The 26,330-nt window shown below is 42.4% G+C and overlaps 1 protein-coding gene across 2 annotated transcripts; it reads right to left on the reverse strand.

The window, feature by feature from the left end:
- Nucleotides 1-20: 20 nt before the first annotated feature.
- LOC143368729 (thrombospondin type-1 domain-containing protein 4) lies at nt 21-24,381 on the reverse strand. Of its 2 annotated transcripts, none has more exons than XM_076811753.1 (14): nt 24,065-24,381; nt 17,981-18,319; nt 6,052-6,199; nt 4,094-4,260; nt 3,916-4,012; nt 3,740-3,788; nt 3,540-3,664; nt 3,232-3,361; nt 2,867-3,110; nt 2,524-2,724; nt 1,919-2,080; nt 1,430-1,606; nt 938-1,154; nt 21-857 (listed from the first exon to the last, which is right to left on the reverse strand). In XM_076811753.1, exons 2-14 carry the CDS (start codon nt 18,020-18,022, stop codon nt 721-723), a joined length of 1,896 nt encoding a protein of 631 aa, XP_076667868.1. In that variant the 5' UTR covers nt 18,023-18,319; nt 24,065-24,381; the 3' UTR covers nt 21-720. The 2 variants fall into 2 exon arrangements, with proteins under 2 accessions (XP_076667868.1, XP_076667867.1); XM_076811752.1 differs by having other exon boundaries at nt 24,051-24,381.
- Nucleotides 24,382-26,330: the final 1,949 nt, after the last annotated feature.

A 26,330-nucleotide genomic window follows, 5' to 3' on the forward strand; every position in this document is an offset into this window, starting at 1 on the left:
TAAAATAAGACACAGGCAGGTAGAAAGCGTAACGTTTATTATGGCAAATACGGGGTAACGAAAAATAATACAAATTAAATGCCAATATTGCCTTATTACACAGTCAGTCTATAATCATTCCTCGACGATCCGATTTGAAGTCGTCGATCGATATTTCATTAAGCACGAAATTACTTGGCAGTCGAATTCAGGGACGTTCTTTTACGTTCCGAAGGCACGAGTTTTACATAGAAATTGTTTCTCAGCAATTCCATACTCACTAGTCCCGTAATATCTACAAATATCGTAACTCGATAAATAATTCGCTTTCTAAAGATTACAGGCCGAGTCGCGAGCTTTATAATTTATTATCGATTACAAAAGCAGCATGCGCATACCCATTGGACGTGTGTCGGAGATGAAACATCGAATTACTAACGCTTTCAGAAAATATAAATTCTTCTGTGAACTCGTTTCAGAGAGGACACTATTGAACACCGTATATACGCAAGTTGTTCTAGAATTACGGGCATAAATGTATTTTGCTTAAGTTCATACTTGTAATTCTAAAACAACCTGTTCGAAGTCGACATTGAAGTCTCTATCTGGCAGTGCAGGGGTGAATAAATCTACAGCGACATGTATGACGTTTAGTGTTACTGTCGATGATGTAGTCGCGATTCTAACTATTCATCGAAACGTTACATTTACATTAAAGGTACAGTGGACGAAGAAGGTTTATCATTCCAGGTCCTGCTTCGCTCTGGAGCACGACAGGCAGCACAGTTGTTGATAGAATTGGTAAGTGCAGAGTCGAGCTTGCGAGACTAAGTTGCAGTTCGATATACTGTCTCTGCAAAGTGGATTTTCCTCGAGTCCTAAGGATAAACGTATTAGAAACTTGATAGTGTAATAGTTACGCGGTTCCGAATAGTTGTTACGAGATTGTTTCGTATACCATTTGAGATTTCTGGATCGTTCTGAACTTGCAGGACTCTGTGATGATTCTCGGCACCGTGCAGGTCGTCCTTGCAAGGATAATCATTGCAGCTCCTGCGAAATACAGGTCTGTCCTTTTCTTTGCAGTGGAGCTCGTGGTGTTCTGGCGACTGTCCTTCCCTGTTCAGACACCTCACTTCCCTTTTCTGAATACCCTTTCCGCAGGATCGGGAGCACTAAAGTCATTCGAAAGTAGCTTCATGAATCTTCTCAAAATGTTGAACTGTATTGTATCAAATTCCCCTTTTTCTCGGGCAAAGAAGTTCTCAACTTTCATTGAATTGTGAGTTAAATGTTTTTATTCCTTAGGAAGACCATGGATAAATTTCGATTAACTTCAAACAGAATATTAAAACTAAATCGGGTAATCAGTTTAAGAAATCGTAAATCCTACTGACTTTCCTATTTAACAAATTTCAACGTCAACAACAAATATGTGCATTCAAATTACTTCTGTCCAGTCTGATATGAACCAAGTGGACGTGCAGGGTGGACCACTGCAGTGTCTTCTCGCTTCCGGTTTGTTCGCAGGGCAATTCATGTCCAAGACTACGCGCAGGGCTCCACGAAGGGACGCCACGCAGACAACATCCCTGACTTGCTCTCCTGAGTCGCATTGCGCGGAACACTGAAGGAAAAAGGGATATATTTAAAGTGTCGTGCTAAGCTAGAGCAATAGGCACCTCTGAAATAAACGTAGAAGTGATTATGGTAATAGAGGGAAAATTCGATATAGGAACGGTCTCATCTGTCGAACAGGTCGAAGCGTAGGTGTGAGCTGTTTAAAAAAAAAAATAGTCGTCGAGAGAAAGGATCCGCCATTTAACTTCGACAACTTAATTGGTGGATCAGTTTTGTGGTGAACGACAGGTTTCTAATCGGACTCCAATCTGCAGAATTCTTTCCCGGTATATCCATAGTTTGGACCGTTTAAACGAACCTCGGCCCAAGGTCCTATAAACCATTGTCCACTGCAGGTTTTGTTGCTGGAGCAGATCCTTGATATTTCCGGTCTGGCGGTTTGGTCGCAAAACTCTTCCTCTGGACCCTTCTCGCAGAAGACTTTTCTTGTTTGCACACCCGTTCCGCACTCAGCTGAGCACTAGGACAATTAATTCCTTCGTTCAAACAGAGGGAAGTTCCGACGATTTAAATGTAAATAAATTGGTCGTCACATCTCGGTCGTTTTCGTATAGGTAATGACGATACGAGGTAATGAAAAACGATCAGTCATGGGTGAATCCTTGACCGTGAAACACGAATTGACAAGATCTTCCGCGCGTGCTCCTTTACAATCTACATAACTAGTGCAATTGTGTGATTTCGTGTGTGAATTATTTTGAATAGAACTTCCATATAAATAAAACTCCTCTTCTAATATCTAATCTATCTTTGCAAAGCAGTTTTTCATATTAAGAAAGTTCAACGTCACGAATTACTTCAACGAATTAAAGTTAACATTTTGGTATTGATTTCACTTAGCCAAAGCCCAGTTAAATTATTTAGGAAGTCCATAAGTCAAAGGCGAAAGAATAGTGTGTTTACCCCTTCAGACCATTCAGTATACAACCATTGTGGATTGTACAATCTCGTAGACACAGCGTTTTCTGCTGGTGGTTTAGTCGAGCAGGGTCCTAAGTCACAAGCTTCTTGAGTAATAGGCTTCTCTTCAAGATCACAAGAAGGCCCCTGCGCGACACAAGTAGCAGCCCTTGTTCTTTTACCTGGGCCACAAGATGTAGAGCACTGAAACAGGGAAGGAAACCCTCGTGTCACGTGTCGTTTTGTTGCAAGCCCTCTTTTATTCTATTTACAATCATGAGAGTATTTTTAAAAATCGATTCATTGAGATATCCTTGCGTGAAACGTAGCGAAGATAGAAAAGTACCGAAGACCATGTGCCCACGTTCCATTGTGGCGTTGGTGGCGTTGTTGGCGTTATTTTCGCATCGTACTCGCACGCTGGCATTTCGCAAACCTCGGTGGTAGGAAGAATTTTCGGTTCCATGCAGGCCCCGTCGGCTATTCTCATTACCAACGACGGTTTTATTTCTTGCACGCATTCTATTTCTCTGTAACGAGTTCCTGTTCCGCATGTGACGGAGCACTCGCCCCAACCACCTGCCCTCCATCTTTAGAGAATTGAACATATCATTAGATTAATTGCTTCGAACGAACTTCTCTTTGCAAGTTCTATCCATACTTTTTTTAATTCGATAAGATAGGAAGATTGCGTAAAGCCTGTGTACTTACTTGGGTGGGCAGGGTGTAGTGTTGCAACGTAATTGAACTTCTCGCGGCTTTTCTAACGCGTGGCATCTCTTATCAGGTGCTTGTGCCTGCGTATGCTCTCTTATGCATATGTATTTCAGCAACTGCGACCCTATTTTTTCAATTATTTTGTAAAATAAGGTATTCGTTTTTTCAATTCTTCGGAAAAGCTTGAGATTAATCTTATTGTTAGTCAATAACGAAAATTTTAGTGATTTCCAAAGTTTCGCGTTGTGCTTGTGAGATGGAAACATTACAAATTTCATAATTTAAAGTGGATGTTGCGTTACCTCCGCCACAGGATCTGGTGCATTCGGTGTAACCACTCGGTTTCCAAAGAAATTTCCTTTTCTTGTAGCGCCTTGGAACGTAGGGCGTTTGCGTTCCATCGTTGATCGCAGAGCCACTTTCTGTTCTAAAAAATAATGAGTGTATTTTAACGAAACACAAGCAACTTACATTTTGATGTACAATATTCGAATATTCTTACTTCCTGTGTGGAGTATTTGTCAAAATGGGCTCGCCAGCTTTATTGGAAACTGCAAATCAGATATGCACTCTTGATATAAAGAATGACTAACGATGAATCATTTGAAATATGAAGTTTGAAATACGAAGTTTATTCTAATTTTTCTGAAGTCGTAATATAATACTTATTCTTAGTACCTGTTTTGTGCCCATAGTGAGTGTTTGCAGGAACACTTGCACTTCCAGGGATGATGTATCGATACACGATACCTGGATTGGGTTCTTGGTACAAAACCTGATTCAAAATTATTAGTAAAGTGACTTAAGGCGAAGGGTGCATCCAAAGATATGAGATTACGTATAAGAAAGTGATTACCATGACATCGATAGGTTCCTGTAATGGCCCAGTAGCAGAAAAGCTTTCTAAATTCGGAGAGCCTTGGCGTAGATAGTTAAAGGTAGTCCCAGCTGCTTGGTATTTACCAGACAAGTTAATACTATAATTCCCATTGAACAAGTAGCTGCCATCGTGCAATTTGATCGCTGAAAAGATTAACATACGCTGTACATGATTTCTAAAGTGCAATTTTGCGCATTACTGTCTGAGAAGGTAATACTTCTCGTCTATTTAACTTCTTAACGCGACTATAATTTGAATTCCAATCGACTTGCAGTTTAATCGAAGCCTTCCGAATTACCAGTAAAATCTATTTTACTACGCGGATTTTATATTATATTTTCATTAGATCTTCAAAGAAATTGAATTTTACTTATAAGGAACTTATAAGGAAATTAAGTTTCGTCGAACTGTATATTCGAAATTGGAGCGACATAAGTAGTAAGATCAACCACGGTAGAGCATCACGATCAATGGATATAATCGTTCGTGTTGCTAATTATTTGGCGCGCGTGTCATGCGTCGTGAAGTGAATCGTGTAATGAAACGGAGAGTCATTCAGTACGTTTGCATGTGAAAATTGCTGATTCCCGTTGCAGTGTACGCGATACGATACATTAGAAATGTAGACGAGTCATTTAGCAAATGACCTGCGCGTAGATTACCCGCTGTGTCTTTCAACTCTCTTCAGGCGCAGTTGAGCGAAACATTAGATCGATACTTGCAATCATTATGAACCGTTTCTGCCAGAAGCAACCGTTCGAACAGGCTATTTATTTCATACGGTGGCGATAAACGATACTTTATGGCCACTTGCTTTATGTCTTAGCTCTGTTAATTTTGTTGCATGAAAACAGGAATATTAATTAATTTTCTTTGTCACCAAAGGGTCTACTAATTTCTATACTTCTTACTTTACAAACCCCACGAAATTCTACCATACAACCCCAGGTATATAAAAGAAGTCTGCAAAAGTTTAAGCCAATCGATGCAGTGGTTTCCGAAATATCTTGCTGACCGATATCAACACAGCTTTCGCGAGAATGGCTGTTATTCGTTCATTTTTTAATGTTTTCTGTAAAAAAAAAATACTGAGAGCTGCTGCATATATGTACTTTTAAAATAAGCGAATAGTTGTAATAAAAGATACAGTAGATATTCCACAAAAAATTCTTAAAAATCGCGTTCGTTTTCGAAAGCTGACTAGGCATAACCCCTTAAAGAGAGCGCTCAAGAACATTATTACAATTACCGAAAACCTGGGTTAATGTCAGCATGATGTAGCAGATTAAATAATCGTCAAGGAAAGGCAGGCATGGATCTAACCCCCGGAGACCTCTATCACCACCAAACGCCACCGTGTATCGAGAAATCGCTGAAACCAGATACTGAGTGCGCAAGACAGCGTATTACGCGCCTATCAATAGCCTCGCTTCATTTACAAGGGACAGCTTGCCACGTTCCACTTAACTGGCAACGGGAGATTAGATTATGCGAGGGTTGACGATGGGAGCAACGACGGCGTCCAGATTCCAACGATAGGAGATTTCGCGCTGATGATAAAGAGGAATCGCGAACAGGCGCGAGCTGATTGCTTACAATCGCGACCAATCACTGCGACGATTTGCTTACTGGAACAGTTCATTAAAATCAGTTTGAACAGGGGATTCCGCGTATCAGCTTGATTCAATATTCCGGGCAACCTTCGTTCTCATTTCCATCCATTCGTTAGCCGCTCCTCCGCTTTATTACCTTCTGCTTTCGCGCCATTGTCACCCAGCCGGTTCGCGTTTCATAAATCCTGATTATTCATTTACATTTCTTTGTTGCTCGCTGAATCACGCCCCGCGGGCACCCCACCCCCTCCTACTTACCGTGTATTCAAGTATTTTTGTCGCGTGATGCAGCGCACTAAATATAAATTCTCACCACCTTACCCAAATAATTCTCCGTGTGACGTAATTGTGTCACGTTCAGAGCCAGAGCTCCTCTCGGAACCGTGGCCACTAGGTTGTAACCCCGCTCCAAGGTCGGTTCCGTGAAAATCCCGTCGATGAGGTGTCCGCTGCAGCGACTCCAGAGACACTGCAATATAAAATAATTATCACGGAGTTGATTATACACGCGTGCATTGAACTACTGTGCGATGCAAACAAGTCTGACGGGCCTCGAACCATTCTGGCTCGTGATTTGTTGCATTCACTGGAAGGTGCATACTATTTGAAACAATCGAAGCGTCAACTACTTAAAAAAAAACAATATCTTAATTGTCCTTCCTAAATGGTACGCGATGGAATGAATGGGACAACGAAAAACGAATGGGACACGGAAGTAATAATGCGTTTACACGTTCACAACGAGGGAGCAATCAGAACGTGCTAACAGAAATAATGGAAAGCGTTACGCTCGTTTTGCCGAACACATTGCTCGCTGGCTACAGTGCAGTGGTATCCGTGATAAGTATCTTCGACATTTTTCCAAACCGGACGGGGCTTGTACCGGCTAAATATGGTAGCTTGATACTTAAAAAAAAAAAAGAAGTATAAAATGTCGCGCAGTTTCGCTGTCTGTAGAGTTTGCCAACAGCATTCTCTCAATCCTCATGCCCCCTGTATTCCCTCCCGAACGTTTTTCGCAAACTCGAACTTATTCGAGCCTCAATAACGGATTAAACATCCCTCGTTGCATCTGTCATCGTTAACCAAAAATGCAAAAGGACACTCAGGTCCGTTTGCTGGCGCAGCCTGGAGCACCACGAGACATCGAGTTTCCTAAATCTCTGGCCCGGGTTTCATTCGCCTCGTCATTCAGCGGTGTCCACTATTTATAGGGAATAATTAGTCAAAACAGAGGCGCTGTTTGCGCACGTGCTAAGTAGCCACGTGCGCGCAAAACGGCCAGAAGAGCCGTTATTGAATCAAGCGGATCCGAGACGCGACGGGTCCGCGCCGCGAATTAGTAAGTCACAACACGCGTGCCGGGAACACGTGTTTGGACGCGTGAAACCGACGTGAAATTATAGCTGTCGCGGCATAAATTTAGCCCTGTCTCGGGTTCTCGAGCGTCCCCGTAACGGCTGCGCGCTGTCATCCCCGTGCACGGATCGCGACAGCTCGAGTGCACCGGAAATCGGAGGAAGCCCGCTGCCATCGCAGGCGATGGACGTCGATGCAGCCATCGAGTGCCACTCATGGAAAGCACTTTAACCAAGTGTTTCGCGGGTGCTTCCATCAAGCTGCGCCGCGTCCGCGCACCGGTGCCTGGCGAACAACGCAACATTACCATTCGCATCGTCGCGGGACCCATCGTTGGCATTCCGCTCGCGTGAGAGCGCAGATATTTGCGGTTTCGATCGGGAATAGAAGGAAAACCGGCGATCGACTCTTGGGCAAAGATCCTAGTTTTCTGGCACGGCTGTGGCAACCAGAAGGAGAGCGCTATTCGTATTCAGGGGAAATGGTCGATATGAAAATGAGATTGCGAAGGAAGCTCCTGAAGAATGTCTGCGGCGTTGCGCGCTTTCTATTCTCGCGCTGGGCCAGGTCGGAGAAGATCAGCGGCGATAAGAGGATGCGCGTTAAATCTCGCAGTTATCTACGCGGTGTTAGGGTTACATAGGCGTGGAATCGGTATATGGGACGCGAAAGGCGGTTATAAATTACGGGGAAGACCACATGGCCACGTACAGCGAGTGCTTTAATGGTGATTCAGGTCGGATCTGGAACTTCGTGTCTGTTACTACCGTTTGATTGGACGATTAATCCCCTGGCGGGTTCCTTAAATATGCGCCTCTATTTCGGTGGCACTGTTTCGCAATTTGGGAATTCGTCATGAGTCACTGCATTGTCAATAATGCCACTTAGTCATCGTAGAAGCATTAGAAAGGTTTAGTGACGTATGCAAATCGATTGGTTGGCGAAGAGAATGATCGATTTGGTCGATTAAGTAGTTTCCATCACTGTCTGGAATTATTTTCCAAGGGTAGCACTTCGATACTTTCATAACAAAAATTAGTGTCTTAATCTTCGCGAAGCGAATGAGCAAGCCTTCTAAACTCTTTTCTGTCTCGATTGTTCTGCAAGGACTGGATCGAGTAATAGTCTAATAAAGCCTCATCTGCGTGAAGGGTGCTCGGTTCATCTCCTTCAATTTCATTTGTTCCATGTTGGCGAGCAAGGCCCGATGTGATCTTCATAGAAGATGGCTCCGATTAGCTAAAACTGGACGTTTCTCGTGAACACTGCAACCCCTATTATGTAGACTCAATTTCAACAATCTCTTTAATCAACGCTCATGGAGCTGCCTTCAGTAAATTACGTAACAGACTATCGTCAACCTCGTTTGGGCGACTACATCTTCCTTTATCCATCATATTCAGTTCCCATCGTTCTCACAGTTTGAACTCCAAACTCTTTCGACCGAACTTTAGAAAAATTATCCCCATTGTACTCTGGGCGTGCAATATTGAATTCGTTTTCCAGCATCGTCCACGTTTGTCCTTGATAGCTGCTAGAGCTGAACGCAACACGCTGTTCGGTCGAACGACACCTTGTTTTTTTCAGTAAAAGCTAATCAGTAACGTGCATATAAAGCCGCGCCCAAAGTGACACTCCTCACTCTGATTGGATTAACCCGGGATGAATGTCAAGTTACTTGTTGCTCGTGTACACGAGGATCGCTCCATGTTAATTGTATGAATATCGCATGAGCGAATTTATACATCGGCCCGGAGGGGGAACAATAAGAGCCCTGCCACGGGCTCTCGATTACCTTTCGATAATGTCAAAGTACGTGAAACAGGTCCCCGATTTACTCGATATTAACGACGGGATCGAGTGTAACGCAACGGAGCACCGGACGTTAACGTTATCTCGCATCGATGGTTATCTAGGATTTATATCTATGACACTGGCCGTGATTTATGACTGTCCCGGCGGTATTATAATCACGGAGATATTTATGGAATCCCTTAATTACATAACGATCCGACGTTAAACACCGTGGACAATAATTTACGTAAAGAGAAGGCTCGAGCGGGTGTGCAATCTTCTTGGGGGCGTTGTACGCGGGAAAAAGGAGAAACAGTTTCTGAAATTTTCTCAAATTTTATGTATATATATTAATTTAGGCTTTCAGTGCAATTGAACCTTTGACGTATTTAAAAAGTATACATTTAAAAAATACGATATTGTTTTAATGCAGTTTTATTTTGTACCACTTTCCTCTGAAAAGTACTATATTTTGCCGAAAAAAGTTGGCAACTCTAGTCCAAGTCTCTGTGTGTTCATATGTCCGAATGTCTGAATTCTTAAGTGTCCAAATGTTTAGCTGTTCAATTACGAAAGTGCCCAAGTGTCCAAGTGCCCAACTATTCAATTATCCAAGTGTCTAGCTGTCTATGGCCCCACGTATCCAGGTGCTGAAGTAACGCAAGCTTCAGTCAACACTCACTGCGCTGATATTCCAAGAAACTCTGATCCCTGGATCTCTAAATCACAAACGCACCCCTTGAACAGGAGTGATATACGTCAAGAAAGTCGGACAATGGAGTGACCTCCATATCCCGGTTTCTTATCATCAAATCTACACAGAGTGACATAGACAATGAAATGACTCAATAGCTACTTATCAAGCCTTCACAATGCTATTATACATTGCACAGACATTTTGAAGCAGTACGCCCATTACTTAGAATGGAAGCAGTGCCAAGTTTGCAACAGTATCCAATTACACAGAAACGTTTCTTTTGCCTACACTTGTCACGTCTGCGGGCCAATTGCAAACTAGTCAGCCACTTAGGCTTCTGTGAACTCAAACTAGTACCAACAGATTCATGCACCAGTTACATGTGTCGATCTACCACCAGGCATACAATTCTGTTTAAGAATTCTATTAAAATGTGCATGTTCGCAGCAAGAATATTCATTGCAACGATAGCGCGTGCACGCTGACCCGTATAATCTGTCCGCGTGTACATCGCGTCGCAGGGTGTCACGGATTTTTCAAAGGAATACGTTCCAGCGCCGCGGAACATAAATCTGTGGAAGGCGTTAAAGTGCATTAAATTACGTCGCGCGCGTTAACTTGTAATAACCGAGTCGTAATTCTTCTGGCTACATTTACAAGTGGACCCCGCAACACGTCAGGTGTTTACACAGCGATAAAGCAACCCGCGTTCACGCGTACCTCGCGTTCGTTTTCAGGAACCACGTGTAGACACGATTCGAGTGAAAACCGCCTTCCGGATGGCCTAGATAATACACCGAGGGCTTTGATATCAAACGCCCCTCGCGGAATCTCGTGACTGCGCGTAAGAAAGATCGTGAACGTAGAGGAATGGACGGAGTGTGATATAGCACCTCCCGCAGCTCGCTAACAACGAAAAAGGAGGGTGCATGGAAGATGGCTGTTCTTTCAAAACGAAAGTGTCGACTTTTCCTACGTTGATAGATCCTGTAAGACGTCTCGATAGACCTTTCGGCAGTTTATGATTGAAAAATCATCTAGATACGGCGATAGCGTTATAGATGTCTACCTGGTTCTTATTATTTATAGCAGCATCTCCACATTCTTCGCAGTCGAAATTCCAGGGTGCTCCTCTCGCTAATCTGTATCATTCCTCTCCTTAAGAGCTCCGTTCTTGCGCGAAGCCTGTCCTTATTGCAGGGACATTAATGGCCGAAAAAAGGAGGAGGGAAAGTCGCGCGAAGTCATTAAGATAAGCGGCTAATTAATAATCGGCTTCGAGGGGGCCGAATGAATCATCGTGGCTCCACGAGGAACATTACGGGCTCGGTATTATGCTCCGAATTCACGGCAACGGGGATTAAACGGGTCTAGTGACCACGAAAAAGGACGCAGCATGAGCAAACGTCGAACTCGATTCCGACGCTATCGGCAGGATCTTCGCGGTGACGGTGACAGTGTTGTGGCGTCAGGGAGACAGGGATGTCTGATTCATTCAGCCATATTCGGTGCTGGGGGTCTGTGACGCGCACATTTATAAGGATTTTGCCAGCTCTTTGATCGAAATCGTTGTAGATGATGTGGCAAACATGCGTCGAATCTTATAATCCAGATACAATCGCTATTTAAAATACATCTCTTCTTGTAGTACCAAATTAAGGTAAGTGGGGGGAAGATGCCTATAGTTTCTTAATAAATTTATAAAAAAATGTAATATATATATATCGTGTGTATATTTATATATATCTGTCAAATCAACAAAGCTGTAGTACAAGAAAGGAATTATTTTTTAGTTTTTAGTGCATTTTAATTTAGTTGTTACTACATTTTTAATAAAATCGTTTAACATAAAAAATTTATTTATTTTTTTTTTATTAGAACACAAAATATCAAACGGCAGCAAACATTTTTACGGACGCTGTAGCATAACCTGCTTCAAAACATGTATTATGTTATATATTAACACAAATGTCAAGCAATCTCATTTAGCAACGGACACAACAAAAGATCTCCCACGATCTTGCTCACATCTACTGGATAAACTCTGAGTCATAGTTAATTGGCATCTTACCCCATTCGGCATCTTTCCCCCAATTACCTTACGTACCTATAATTTTTTTACGCATTCCTTACAACGTACACAATCTGCTTGCACCGAGGGAGCCAGGAATTATCTTACGCCTAAAATTATCAGCCAATTTGCAGTAACGAATTCTCATCCATCGTCAGTCTTACTTCCTGAAATACGCCTGAAGTAACGCGAGGTACACGCGTGATATCCGCGAAATTATCAGACGAAACGAAGGAAAATCTCATTTCACGCGTTGAGAGGCGCACGGTGGAGTATCTAGCGGGGAGCGTTCGTCGAACTGTTTCACGCTTTCACGGAATTCTATCCTTCTTTTCACGCCTCTCAACCTGTTCCCTCTCCGTACCGGATATAATTGACTTTTCTCGATAAGACCGGATTCCGCGGCGAATTCGAGATGCTTTTTCACGGTGGTCCGACAAACCGATGCGCGCCAAGAGGCGCGTCTAGCTCGTCGACGATCCGTCTGCTCGACACGAGCAATGAGACCAAACGGGCTGCAACCTGCTCGCTGGAACGGCTGCCGCTGGTTATGCGTGTACTGGCGAAAATATTAAACGAAACGAGAATCAAATGAACAGATAAAGAATTGAATTCGAAAACGTTTTAAACTCGGTGTTCAAACATTATTTTTCCCGCGAAAAAAATCAGGATTTCAACTTTAAATAGCCGCCATTTTGTTTTGAATTAATATTTCGGAAATTCCCCCCGTCAATCGGAAGATTCATTAATATACTAACGAATTTTTGTTGGTTTTTTGATCTTGGAAACTCTGGTTCCGAATGACAGTGCCTCACCGCAAAACCAAATTTTTAAAAATGCTTCTTGAATGTCGGTTGTTACTTTATTATAAACTTAAATATGTTTCTACGAAAAAATTACCAAATATTCTTTAAATGTTGTTCTTTTAAGCGCAAAAAGTTTTGTAAAAATATAAGCTTCGGCTTCTTCAAAAAAAATTCACAAATATTCGCTTCTTTTCCGCCGCCTGACTAGGTACAACCCCTTAAAGGAGTATTTTGATTGTGCATTCTCCCTGTTCACTTCCACGCTATATGCAACAAGCAAGAAAAATGAAATCACTTTGTGTTACTATCGCCGAATGTCAGTTTTTCCTGAATTTAGCGAGTGCCATTTGTCCTGTAAATCCTTATAAGTTCTTATTATAATATAAGTTATACTCGAGAGAGAGGCGCCAGGGAAATATAAAGTAATATTCAGAAACATTAAGAAATGCCCAGTTAATTATGGACAGCGCGGAGGAAGAGAGACTATTCGATGTTTAATGAAGCGATCTATAATATAATCATCACTGGGGAACAAGAAGTAAAGGAAGTTGCGTGCTCATGTGAGAGCTACCAATGGGGACTTGAACAGCATGCGACGCGCAGTCGACGAGCAATGAAAGTCGGGTGATTGCAACGTGCGCGATCATGACCCTGCACTAACCGAGTGTCATAACGTTGGGAAAGAAACGAGACACGAAACTGATGGTCCATGAATAAATATCTTCCTACTGTACGCCGTGCCAAGTGTACGCGGGTATAAATTGATCACCCAAGATGGGAGAAAATTTATCTCACACTTTTGGTAGAGAATCCCTTCTGAAGTATAGATTTAATTGCAGAAGTTCACTAATGAGTAGGATGAATGATTTCAAGTCACTTTTATGTCATTACTTAATCAGTCCCTCGTCACTTCCGCGCTTGGTGAAAACCAACAATGGACACAATGTTCTTTAGCTGTTGCAATATACAACACATGTATTTACCGGACTGAAGAGCTATATAGACATTCCCCGTGACGCGAGGTTTATTTATAACGATACAAGGGAAGAGAAGTTCGCAGGCGAAGCGTTTACAGGAAGCCACAAAACACTCGTAATTTATTACAATGCCTCGACCTGAGGATGGTGGCTGGCTCGTGACACGAAAACGAGGAAACGCCGTGAGAGGCACAGCTTCCTGGATGCATCGCGTCTATCTGAACCACGGTGGAAGATACCCTGCGTTTTTAATTCGATCTATCAAACTATCGCCGCGCCGTGCGCCCGTGTATCCCGTATCTTCGCGGATGAGTTCCTTCAACTTATCAGCGTCGAATGTGACTATGGATTTTCCTTTTTCGATAGCGGGTAATGGGTTTTAGTGGTTGCTATGCTCTGCTGTTAAATCTTACTGACGTACTGTGAATTACCTGGGGGGAATGAGATGAGGGCATGGGAAACTCTAAAAGTTCAATCGTGAATTTTTTTACGAGATATACACGAGTTGTATATCTACAAGAAGCATGTAGCCACCGACTTCTAATCATTCTGAATAGGGTGTGTTAATATTTTCAATGTTTCAATTTTAAAAACAGCTTGTGGAAAAAATGGTAAAATTTCAGGTTTAAAATTAACCACTACCTTTAAATTTTGTGTAATTCATTATTTACCTAGTTGGAATTTTATTTGAAATTACAGAAACATACGAAAATTATTAAAATTATTAAAAAAAAATTTAATAATTGAGCTTATGAGCAAGAAGCAAACAAGATATCGCTCCAGAGTCCTTAGTGGACTTTGTTAAATAGCATTAGATCTGTTGGTAAATTTACATATATTTTCATTTAGTAGTAAATACACATTTCCATACATTTCCATGTGAATGTAATAAATACTAATTTCCACATATTTTTATTTTCATTTTCATGCTTTTATATAAGCAAGACTTATTTCCAGCAGTATATGAATATGCAGTTTGTAGTTGAATCTTACTTAATATTCACTTTTCTTCAACTGTGATTTGAAGTAGCTGAACCTCGCTCAAATCAATTTCTGAAGATAGTTGCAGAGTCAGGATTAAAAGCAGCATTACTTAGTCACTAGTCATTTTAAAATTTTCAAAAATTTTAAATTTACCCATAAAATTGACACACCCTAATACCTGAAGAACATACTCAATAGAGGTATTCCATTAATAGATATTTCAAGGAAATCTTCACGGAATTATAATGAATTTTTAGCTTCAATAATGCAAAGAATTTTATTCTATCCTAAATTCTAAATTCCACCTATCGCTTCTACATAATATGTTTTTCAGCCTGCACTTGGCGGAATTCTTCTAATCTGACGTTGTTTTATCGATTTCAGAGAGCACCAGATACTCCGCGAGTCCTGGATTCTTTCTTTCAACGCCCCGTGCTATGTCACTGCCGTACAGTTTCTACGAAACAGTGGCGATCGCCCAGCAACAACGTGGGCACTATTATAACGTGCTTCAATCGGCGTGATTAATGAGCGCCGCTTAAAGATCGAAAAGACAGGCGCGGTAACGAGATTTGGCCGTTGGATTTTGATCAAGGATAAAGCCGAACCCGTGCCCGCTTCCTGCAACGCTTAAAAGCGGCCTGGGTACGACGCTTTGAGTCTGTTCTAATGTGCTATCTGACCGGTCTAAGAATACGCGTTACTCGCAACATTTAACCGCAGGAATGCGTTCCACGCAATATGGAACTTCCTAGATAGACCTTGGACAACGCGGACGGGTTTCTGCTCATCCGCGGAAAGAGGAAAAAATCGGTGTCGTTTGCTGGCCACAATTAAACGGCGTAATTTACGAGCGACATTTGAGGCATGCTAATAAAACGACAAGCTGCTCGCTTGTCGAAGGGTAGCCGCGATTTTTCTCCTACGATCCATATGGTAATTACTATGATACATGTCATTACGTATGTAATCGCGGAGGGGAGTTATGTAAATGAAGCTCATTGCACCTATACAAAAGTAGCGTCGCGGCTGACGGATCATTTTTTTTATGGGCAATTGAGATACAGATCGCTGTCAGATAAGCTGGAGATAACGTACGGTCACGTATCTAAGTGAGTTTAAAGAGATCTGAAGGATTAAAAGTTCCTTCTTCATTGGTTGCCAAAGTAATCAAAGCCTGCTCGCTTCTCCTCGCTTTATCGAACAGGAACGAAAGGATGTTGCCACGTTGATACTAATCTTTCCTCTTCCACGTATCCTTCTGCAATTCTACCTGTTACATTGTACACCAGCATGGGATATTTATTTAAATATTGCCAACATGCTCGCTCGCTTATGCCAATCTCGCGTCTACTAAAAATCACATTATGGCAATGATTAACAGCTTGATTGACACGGTATTAACCAACTTGCTTATCTCTTATGATAATTAACGAGGGAGTGGTGGGCACAGAATCGACAAACAACCTCGACAAAATAGTTTACTACCTCCGATCAAGCTGTCACAATGCCACTACATTCTTCGGATCTCCCTTCCCCCGCGAAACCTCGCGGATACCTTCATTTTTGCGACGCTGACTTCCCGCCGGCCGTATCTAAAAAGGCAACTATCCGAAGACTCTCGGTCGCCGATTTATCGCAAGGAATTCCTTTTACACGTAAAAGCCGCGGTCCGTCGGACCATTTCTGACTCAGACTACTTTCTCGCGCAGGATTTATCTGGGTTTTATGTGAAACGAAGATCCGCCTCGGCAATACACGTTCCACGATCAACATTTTATTCGTCATAGTTCCTAATGGACACGAACAAAAAAAAACAGGTTTAAAAAGGACACGGTCGCGAACCGTGATATAATGCGTCCGTCGCGATTTGCAAAATACAGCCGTTCGTTAGGAAATGCGCCCGGGCAGGTTTTCGCGACATCTACGCTTCGTTAGGCCATGCAAATGGTAATAATACGCCTGATTAACCTAAATTCGAATCCCCCCCTAACGATTCATTAGCTACTCCACGCGAAAGCATCACTGAATCTACCCAACCCGCGCCAACGATCCGCCGAGCGCGTTCCAACCACTTCTAGCTACTTCGAAACCCATCGAATTCATTCCGCTGTCATTTCTAATCAGCTACCGATCCATGTCCCGAAGTAACTCCTACCGAAGGACATAGAAGCGGATCGTTTGAGCAAGAAACATAGGAGCCAACTCTTATTCCCCTGGAAATGCATTCACCAGCGAAACAAGCTTCAGGAATCTGTCCCCAACTAACCGCTGCTCAAAAACTTGGCTAAAAAAAGAAAGGAAGAATACAGAAGAAACTCGAGAGGAACTCCTACACTCGGAAGCGGTTCGAGTGTCGAGTAAAGAAATACACACGGGCAGGGTTTCGACGAACCTCGGTGACACGCACGGCTAAGGAGATGCTCCGAAAAAGGCTCTCTTATCATCGTGACACGGAGACACGACCGCGTAATACTTTTTATTGCCCCCGCGATGGTGGTTAGCTCCCATGAGCGGGAGGAGGCTTCTGCTTGCGTCTGCCAGTTTTCTCGGGCGCGAGGGGAAAAAAAAGACGGAAGATCGAGAAGGGTGTAGAGAAAGGGGCGTCGGGGGGGAAAGGGAGGGCTCTCCACGTCGCCCGTGGGTTTTCAGCATGTGCTGAGAACGGGCGACCGAATGTGGACAGGCTTGAAGCACGAGGCGCCAGATATCCTGTAATTTGTCTTTCAACGAATCACTTTGGACGACGACGCGGGACAACGATTTTTCGTGGGGCGTATAAATTATAATGTCCGCGTGCGACACGGCGCGACGTCCTTCGTGGCTTCGTCTTCTGGGCTTGGCTTCGGGAGCCTGGTCATCCTCGAATTCAATTAAAGCTTGACCCACTGCTCGGTTCGCCACTGCGATCGCTCCGAATTTCGCTGGGAAGGTTACCTAGTCTAGATGATAGGAGGATTGATGGCAATTATTCACGCTTCGCGGTGGGATGGCTCTCTTTCCTTTGATTCTACACGCGGGTATCTAAGAATGGTGATGGATTCCTTCGATCTCGTTTATTTCGTGATTGCGGAAACGGAGGATTGATAGAAATTCATTTCGAAGCCAATGGATCGGTATAGTGCTGGGGGAACGGTGGTAAATTCTTCTAGCACTATTGCTTCAGTCTTTTTTATCCGTGTAGGTGTAAAGAAATTTGTGAATCGAACTGCTGGGAATTTATTATTGAACACCATTGTGGATTCTGTGTCTAACGCTGAACGTTTCTACGCTTCAGATTCCTAATTGAAGCGTTTCAAAACGTGCGCCCACGAGAATCCTTTAGAAAATGCAAGACGTATCGTTTTAAAGAAGTCTTTTGAATTCAGCTTCAAAGAGGCCGCTTTCCACTTGCTCCGTCTTTTTTTTTTCATACACCTACTCGGTACCTACTTTCGAATGGCTGCACATTAATCTGATGTACGAGTTTGGCATTGAGGTTTTAGACAAATCGGAGCCAGCTCAGAAGACTCTTAATAGCGCGGTAAATTGTGAGCAAACGTTTTTAGTGCGGAAATCTTACCGTTAACGATACCAACAGAATGAAGAGGACAGCTCGATCCATCTTGGAGAATATTCCTGTTCTGCTTCAGAGTGGGGGCGTCATCTTCGGCGATTTTATTAGTTGTCTTCTCCTCCGCGGGCTTCGTAGCACGTTCGCGAAAAAATCTTCATCGTTTCTCAGATACTTTTACTCGTTTCGCGAGCCGCCACGGTTCTCGATTTAATTTTAGTCCCTTCAAGTGTCATCGAAATCGCGATTTCACATTTCACTTACACTTTCCTCCTCGCCTTCTGCTGTCCCATCGAATTGCTCGACTCACGATTATTAGAACACGTATGCTTCCTTCGAAACCAACACCTTTAAATGAAATTAGTATTAAAAATTGGCGACTAAAAATTTTCTTTAAAATTACCTTCTGAAATCTCAGGATTTATTCTGACATTCGTAGATGTTCTCACAATTAGAATCCTAATTTCTATCTTATATCACTTTGGACGTATCAAAAGGAGTAACGGAACTTTATACGTGACCAAAGTAATATTTTAATATATTCTAAATATTTTAAAATATTTTAATTTAATTTTCAATTAAATTTTGCATAACTTATATCAAATATTTAATTCCTCCAATTACATTTTAATATAATCTATCAAATTACTTAGTATTATATATATATCCATGAAACTCATTTACAAAAGGTACCACAAGTTCGTACAAATTTCTTATTCTTATTTCTACAATCCTTCCCGCGGTTTTAATATCTCCGCGTCTCCCACACCAAGAATCCTTCATTTAACTTGATTTTTCCACCGTACCTCGCCGTATTATTTATTGTTCCTCCGATTACCTGGCGCGGGAATTCGAGAGACCACGGAGGAATTTCCCGTGTGATATCTAAATTGTGATCAACGATCGTGCTAGACTCGGATAGAAGGTTAGCGGAGATAAGGACATTATTTACATGGTTTGTGGTAACGGCGTCGTGAAGCCAGATAAAAAGCGAAGGTAGGGAGCAGAGGCGTGGGGCACAGTTTGTGTAATCACAACAGGCTGCGCGATAAATCGGTGACCTTTCCCGGCTTTTCGTCGCTCCCGTTTCATTCGCGGTCCAGAGAGCACGCTTTCCTTCGGCGAACCAGCCGGGGCAGCTCCGTTCCCCTGGAATCGGTTAATGAAACAGGGTGCCGACAAGAATGATCGATACGTTTACTGGAAATTACAGGCTAGCGAAATAAGTACTCGGAGGCTACGCCCGCTATGTTTCATAAGAGATCCAGCCTGGAGATTCAGCTTTTTCTCTGGGTACAGGAAAGAAAAATCTGTTTACAGGGAAAACTGTGTCGTATTATTTACTGATTAAAATATTCATTAGAGTAATGACGTGTGAAATTGGATCGTGCCAGCTTGACGATGATTTCCGTAAACGTATGCTAATGGCGAAGCCATGTATCACGATGTTCGCCACGAGGATAGAATAACCAACAGTTTCTTATGAAACCGTCGGATATTTTTAGGATTGTTTTAAAAATCTACTGTTGCTGCTCCTTGTAGAACGAGTGCACTTCGGTGTGAAAATATAGTCGGCGTTTGGATAATATTTTAATGCCCCTCGGGATAGGTGTCGGATCGCCTACTATTTTTAAGTCGCGTCCCCGTTTTTCTCAACGGACCTGCAGCCTGCACTATCAGCGAATCACTGCTACCACTTTCTTTTCGGTGGCTGGGAGTTCTCGGTCGGGTAGCCGAGTTTTAAAGCTCCGTAAAGTATTCCGATTTTTTGCGACAGGTAGTGTAGGTACTTTAAGGGGAGGTTCTCGTCTAACAGCCCCAAAAGTAACTGATATTTAAGATTTTTTTTTGAAAAAACTGTTGGTCATATTGCATTAAACTCTTTTGGGATATAAGGGGGCATCTTTAAACTTGGAGAAAATATTTTTTTTTATGTCAATCCTTCTTATTATTTATTAATTACTTAGTGTGGAATCTTGTCCACCTCTTCGACGATGTAACTCCTGTCGACGGGATTTGTAGCACCTACCACAGGCATCTGATTGCAAAAAAAAACACAGAAGTTTCTTAAAGTTAGATAGCTTACGCTGTTATTGGTCCACTTTAAAGAAAAAAAATGAAAAATTGAAAGAGTCATAGCGTTTGAAAGAGTAAGTTTTTTCCTTAGACGAATTTTTCATATTATTCTTTATATCGACGAAAAGAGTATTATAAATAAAAACTAAAATCAAAGTGTTAGGTCCAGTACCAGCGTAAATTATTTAACTTTAAGAAAATTTTCTTCTTTTTGCAATCAGATGAGTGAATAAAATCTAGTCTGGTGGCATGGGCACCGGACTTTAGAAACACCGTGTACATTATTCCCCGAGTATAAACTTCGAACGCTGATGACAGAGTGTGAAGAACAATGAAAGTAAGAAGACCAATTTTAACTCTTACGACACGACATAGAAGGATGTCAGCACCTCGTGCGCAAGGAGAAATGGCTCCACCAAGGCTACCCAGCTTCCAATCGGCGCTCAATCAAGATATTTTGCGTGGTGAGAAACGGCTCATAACGCGACACGAAGGAAATTGGATATTAGAGGAGCTACCAGCCCGTGTGCGCGTATATTCACGCACATAATGCTTTTTCATGCTCCAGTTGTTAGTGAGCGTTAGACGGGAATCGATATTAGTCGTGCGCCGACCTGTCCAACGTAATCGTTTCTGCGTAGAATTATTCGAAGCATTCGAATTATCCGCTGTAACCGTGTCGCGGAGAATCATTTCCTTTTCCATGGGATACATTCCAGGGTCGCTAGTAATTCAGAATCACTCGCGATCGAAAGTGCCGATGGAAATCCTGATCTCGATTCTCCGCGGCGGCGCTACGTCGTTCCAACACATCGATCTCAATTAAGAATGCTACATTGCCTTCTATTTCAATCATTTGTTTATCCCCCGCGCTTTCCACCGACGGCTATAAATTTATGGCCCTGCCTCCGCGCGAAAGGTCCGTATTATTTTGCGGAACTGAAAAGCGCGCGGAATGCGATTGCACATCTGTAATCGAAAGGAACCAGCGCAACGGCGGATTTATGAAGCAACAGGGATAGAAGAAAACGAGGTTAGCGCGGGCCTAATTAAATTATAATCTGAGCCGCGGTCTTGAATTGTGATTGCGCAACTCTGCGTAGCATTTAATGGGAAATTAAATTGGATGCAAAAGCCACTGGATGAAATCTTGTCCACGGAGGGGCGTAGCTCGTGGTATAGGGCGTTTCAGAATTGGGGTAAGTAAATAGATAGTGGAGCAAGTTTAAATGGATAGTGGAGCTATTTAAGGGCGACAAGAGGTACCTAATCAACACGTGTTCGAAAGATTCTTTTTTTTTTCAAAGAAACTAGCATGTATCTTGCGAAGTCATCTGCCCTTAACAAAGTGTCCACACTGCCTTCTCCTTTTTTTCCTCATAGTGACTGAGGGTATGCAGAGACACGAGGTACGATATTTAAAAGTTAAGGGGTTACACGCAGTCAGGAGGTAGAAGAAGAACGATTCTTTGGAAATTTACTTCGGAAAGTGTACATGCATATTTTTATGCAAAGGTTTTTGTGTCCCGATGAGGGGCACTTTAACAGGTTATTATATTATGTTTTGGTGTAAAATCGGTTGTAACTTTGCCATAACTAAGTACTTTTATACCAAAACATAATATAATAATCCGCTAAAGTGTGCCTCATCTGAATACAAAAACCTTTGCATTAAAATATGCATGTACTGTCTGAAATAAATTCCCAAAGAATCGTTCAGTTTCTACCTCCTGACTGCGCGCAACCCCTTAAAGGAACTTATCGAATTTATAGAAATAATGATTCAGCTTTCACTGACAGGTAATGGTTTCATAATTTTGAGACACCCTATACATTGTTCGCGCAGAATATTCAGCGAGTCAGAAAACAAGCTTTGTCGGATTCTCGGTCAGTTATCCCGCGATCCGGATCGTAATTAAATTATTCCCCGATTATTTATTAGTTTAAGTGGCGGCGAGCGTGCATATTAATTACGAGCTGTTCCCGGTTAAATATTACACGCTAAGTGCACAGTAACCGCGTGATAAGTAGCCGTGTATAGACGCGTATGAATTATGCGAAACGTATTCGGTTGCTGTTTTCTATGCCGTTCCAATGCAAAACACCGCAACGCCCATTAACGCTGCAATAATTCAAAACTCGGCTTATGCATCGATACATCATCGTCGCGAAACGGCGACAAACTGTTATATCAATCCGCCGCCGTGATCCTCGAATCTTTTGTCAGAAGGTCCCCCGAAGCTATTGCCAAGAAATCCCGCGAATGCTTCCACGAATCTGGGAATTGTTTTATATTTAATCACGCCGCGCCAACGGCGTTTCTCGAGGTGCAAATTTCGATTACGTAAGATCGATTTTGGGGCGGCCGATCGCCGGTTCGACAGGGTGGACGACCTCGGCGAAAGCTCGTGGAATCCTCTCACCCCTCGTTGCGCCGTCTATTTTTTCACCACCAATGTTTACAAAACCCCGTTACTTTATTGCAATGGAAACAAGGCGGGAAGAATGAAACCATTCCCGAGGATCTACTTACGCAAGTCTCGGATAAAACGTGGGATACCGTTTATTTTTACGAATATCGAGCCGCTGGCATCGCGTACTATTAATACGCGTTCGCGAAAAGATCGACGGGAGAAAAAGCGGGCTGGACTGGCCAATTGAATGGATCAGATAGCTGTCGATACGATACGAGCCTGCCCGAGGAAGGTTTATTGCTACTGTTTCTACGATAGAGTTTATTGTGGTAGCGGCGCGAATAAGGATTTTGCAACAAATTGATGCTGAATCAACTGACACTGAGGCATTGCGGCATTCGGTGCTCGTATTACGTTACTGAGAATGTAATTTGCATTCTGTGATAGAATCGGTAGGCATTTTATTATTTCGGGCATTTGTGTTGTAATTTTTTTTCCTGTTAGTTAACAGAGAGAACAAAACCGTGCTTCTTTTGCTATATCTTTCTCGTATCCTCAGCTTTATTTCTGTGCCAAGCTTATGCTCCGTTTTTTTTTAAATATATTTCTACACCTAGAAGTAAAGACAGATAGATCGAAAGTGGAATGTTTAAAGTAACGAAACACTGTGTCTGAAGTAAATTTAATTAATTTCAGATCACTGGGGCAGAGCAACCCCTTCTGGGTCGCGAGAACGAAACGTAGGGGCTAAGAAGGGCACAAAGTCAAGGCCGCTCGTATTCGAACACGAAAATAGAAGTGGAATCCGTCAAAGGGAACGTAAATTTAGATTTATGTGATACAGAACGCTTTTAGCTGTTCAGTGTGTACTGTGATAAAAAAAAATTCCTCTTGTGGGGCGGCGAAAAATGTTATTGCTATCTGGCAGAGCAAAGAGGTTCACGTCATACTTCCACGGTCGTAAAAATCTGGCACGATTTTCGGCAGCGTTTAATTCTTGAATGGCTATTACGACATATACATTCCTCGCCTATCTAAATTTCAATTAATCAGCATACTTTGCCCGGCTTAAAGAAGACGGGAAAAAGTGCGTGGCGTGATAAAATGTGGTGAAGATTCCATCGTTATTGGGTCAACGAACATTGCATGGGAACAGTGTGATGCCACTTAATCACGGTTAGATCCATTAGTTGTGGATAGAAGATTAAGATCAGATGGCTGGGCTAATGGCTAAAAATCCGTGTCGAGCCTGTCCCAACATAGAATCTGGTACGAACAGTCGATGTATCGAATACACAGCCCCAATGTAAAAAAAGATTCATCCCAACAATTCGTTGAGTCGATCTCAAAAATAATTGTAGCGTACCAGACCGGTCACTTTAATTGCCCCCCCACCCCAAACTAAATCTGCAAAAGGTACACAAGTTTAGATAAAATTTCCAAAAGCACATCAAATGATTAAAAATAAATTCATCGATCTACTACTACTGTATGTTTAAACTACACCCTTACTGCAACGTATAAACATAACAATAAGTATCGATGCAGAAAGATTTCGCAAATGTTAACACTCAATCACGCATCATCACCTGCGACTGATTACTTCTCAGTGAAAAGAATCAAATTTTGCCAGTCAGATTCTCCAGGATTTCGAATCTGTCGATCACTTAACTACTCGTGTCCGTGTTGTTCATGTCGTACAACACTCGTGAGACCGATCTCTCAGCTGTTCACCGAAATTCAGCCTCGACGCGGTTGTTAATTCAATTCACCGTACGCACTGTTCAGTTAGCTTCGCCTTTTTCGATAGAAACAAGTGACACAGCTACGGTAGCATGCTGCGTGTTACAGGAGACCGAGAGACGAGTTCCTCTGTCGTGCTTTCCAGAGGTGTCGTGCCGAACTGACGGCTCCCGTCGGTGGAGGATCGACTTTATACAGCCGTGTATCTCGAGCCTCTCTATGAACTAAGCTTTAAGCGCCTCCACCTTCGTGTCACCTGACAACGGGATGCTTTCCAGTGCACTCCCCCTCGAAATTACAGTCCCACGCCTCTGTCTTATATTTTCAAAGAATTTCGACGATCGTTCGCCGAGAAGAATTACGTGCAGCCGATTTCAAGTGGCAACGGAATAGAAGTTATTAAGCAGAATGGAATTTTGAGAGCTTGAGTCATAGAGTTTTTTCGCATCCTACAACGCAAGCGTGTCGAACAAAATTGAGAACGTTGAGACACTTCTTCAATTTAATTTGTTAGAAAAATTAACTAAGCGGAAGTTTTCTTTTAAAGTTTCTGCGATAATGAAATTTTCTTTATTGTTCTAGAAGAGCGTGAGTTTTTAAACGAAATGAGCGTTAATTATTGGAATATAAAAATTGCGAAGATGTTTCAAGTTTCTTGGCGTCTTTCTCGAATTTATTCCTTCTCTTAATTTTCTCTTCCCAGCACATTGTATTCTACTAAATTATTCAGAACAAGCTTGCAACTTTGATGCAGAAATTATTACAGACAGTGGACTCCCAAGAACCTGAAATATACGATATGCTAAAAGCGGTGGAATTAAAAAAAAAAGGACAAAGTTCAGCTGCTCGAAATTCTTTGTTTCGCGTAGAAAAACCTCTCGAATGCCATCTTTCAAGTTCTAAAAGCGGACGCGATGATTAAACTCGCGCGATTCGTCCCTTTTGAAAACAAAGCGCAGGGAATCGGGAGGAAAACAGAGCCGCCTTTTCCATATGTGTATTTTTTTCTCGATAATGGATTCCCGCCGTTGACGACAATTTAATGCCGCATGCGGAGCAAAAGTGGCAAAGAATTAAGTGATCCTTATAGTGGTTGTTTATCGCGAAAGGAGCTTACGTGGACGTACGGACACTTTAACAGGCTTGTTTATACCGTTCTGTCGCGATCGCTTTTTTGTAAACTCGTGGTTAGGTCGCAACCGGAGGGCTAACTAATTTTAGGCTCATAATCCAGAAGCCACTAAAACGCGTGCATCACTGAAACCAAATACCGAACGATCCAGCCATCTTGTTGGAGAGAATTCTGGAGCCTCGAGCATCACTTTATCGGCTTATTTGCATGATGCAAAAAGTATATTAGCGAAAGGTGTTGTACGTAAGTTTCTAGTCAATCAGACTTTAATACCATCGGCAAAATTCTTGGTGCTCTAAGTATTTCCCCATTCGTACAATTGCAACCAAAGATTTCTAGAATTCTCTTCGTTAAACCAAGGCGCGTAGAATATAACAGGGGACATCGTTCTCCAGGATGAAGCAATTAGGAAGTTCATGTTTCCAATTTTACGTTACTACCTTAATATAGTAACCCGTGAAAGACACTGGTAAAATGACTTCATTTGCATATGGATTGCAAATTGCGACTGGATCGGATGTAAATTGTCACCGAAACCAGTTCTTTCGTTCGTCCAAATTTTAGTAAAAACCTTCCACTAGCGAAAACCATATTATTCTTAATTGCTGTGCCTTTGATGTTGAATATTCTGCCGGGGATTCACGTGAATGTCTCCTCTTCCACTAAAGCGACTCTCGTGGAAATTTAAAAGCGAAATCATATCTCCTAAGTTGATGCAAATTTATTCTGCCCCGTGACAAAAGAAAGGTGAGGAAGTGAGATCGAGGCAGGATAATTATTTGTACCAGTTTGATGCGCATTCCCACCTTCTATTTCATATTAAAATTTAGTGCCGCGGCGCTGCTGAAAATCGACGCAATCGATATCGTTGAATAATATCGTGAATTAACGTCACCGTCTAGTTCTAATGCCCGGTAGCGCTCGAACGAAACGCAGAAGCCGACGATTCGAAAGATGCAACGTGGTTAGTGCCCACCTAGGGGAGAAAAAAGAG

Source organism: Andrena cerasifolii, chromosome 5 (genome assembly GCF_050908995.1).
Source record: "Andrena cerasifolii isolate SP2316 chromosome 5, iyAndCera1_principal, whole genome shotgun sequence".
Lineage (NCBI taxonomy): Eukaryota > Metazoa > Arthropoda > Insecta > Hymenoptera > Andrenidae > Andrena > Andrena cerasifolii.

What these genes read in the sequence shown, in the direction of transcription:
- LOC143368729 (XM_076811753.1), bottom strand. Translation starts at nt 18,022, where the DNA reads ATGGATCGAGCTGTCCTCTTCATTCTGTTGGTATCGTTAACG. An exon ending in TCATATCAGACTGGACAGAA is followed by an intron (nt 1,155 to 1,429) that starts GTAATTTGAATG and finishes GAATGACTTTAG; the next exon opens with TGCTCCCGATCCTGCGGAAA. An exon ending in CGATCCAGAAATCTCAAATG is followed by an intron (nt 858 to 937) that starts GTATACGAAACA and finishes GTTTATCCTTAG; the next exon opens with GACTCGAGGAAAATCCACTT.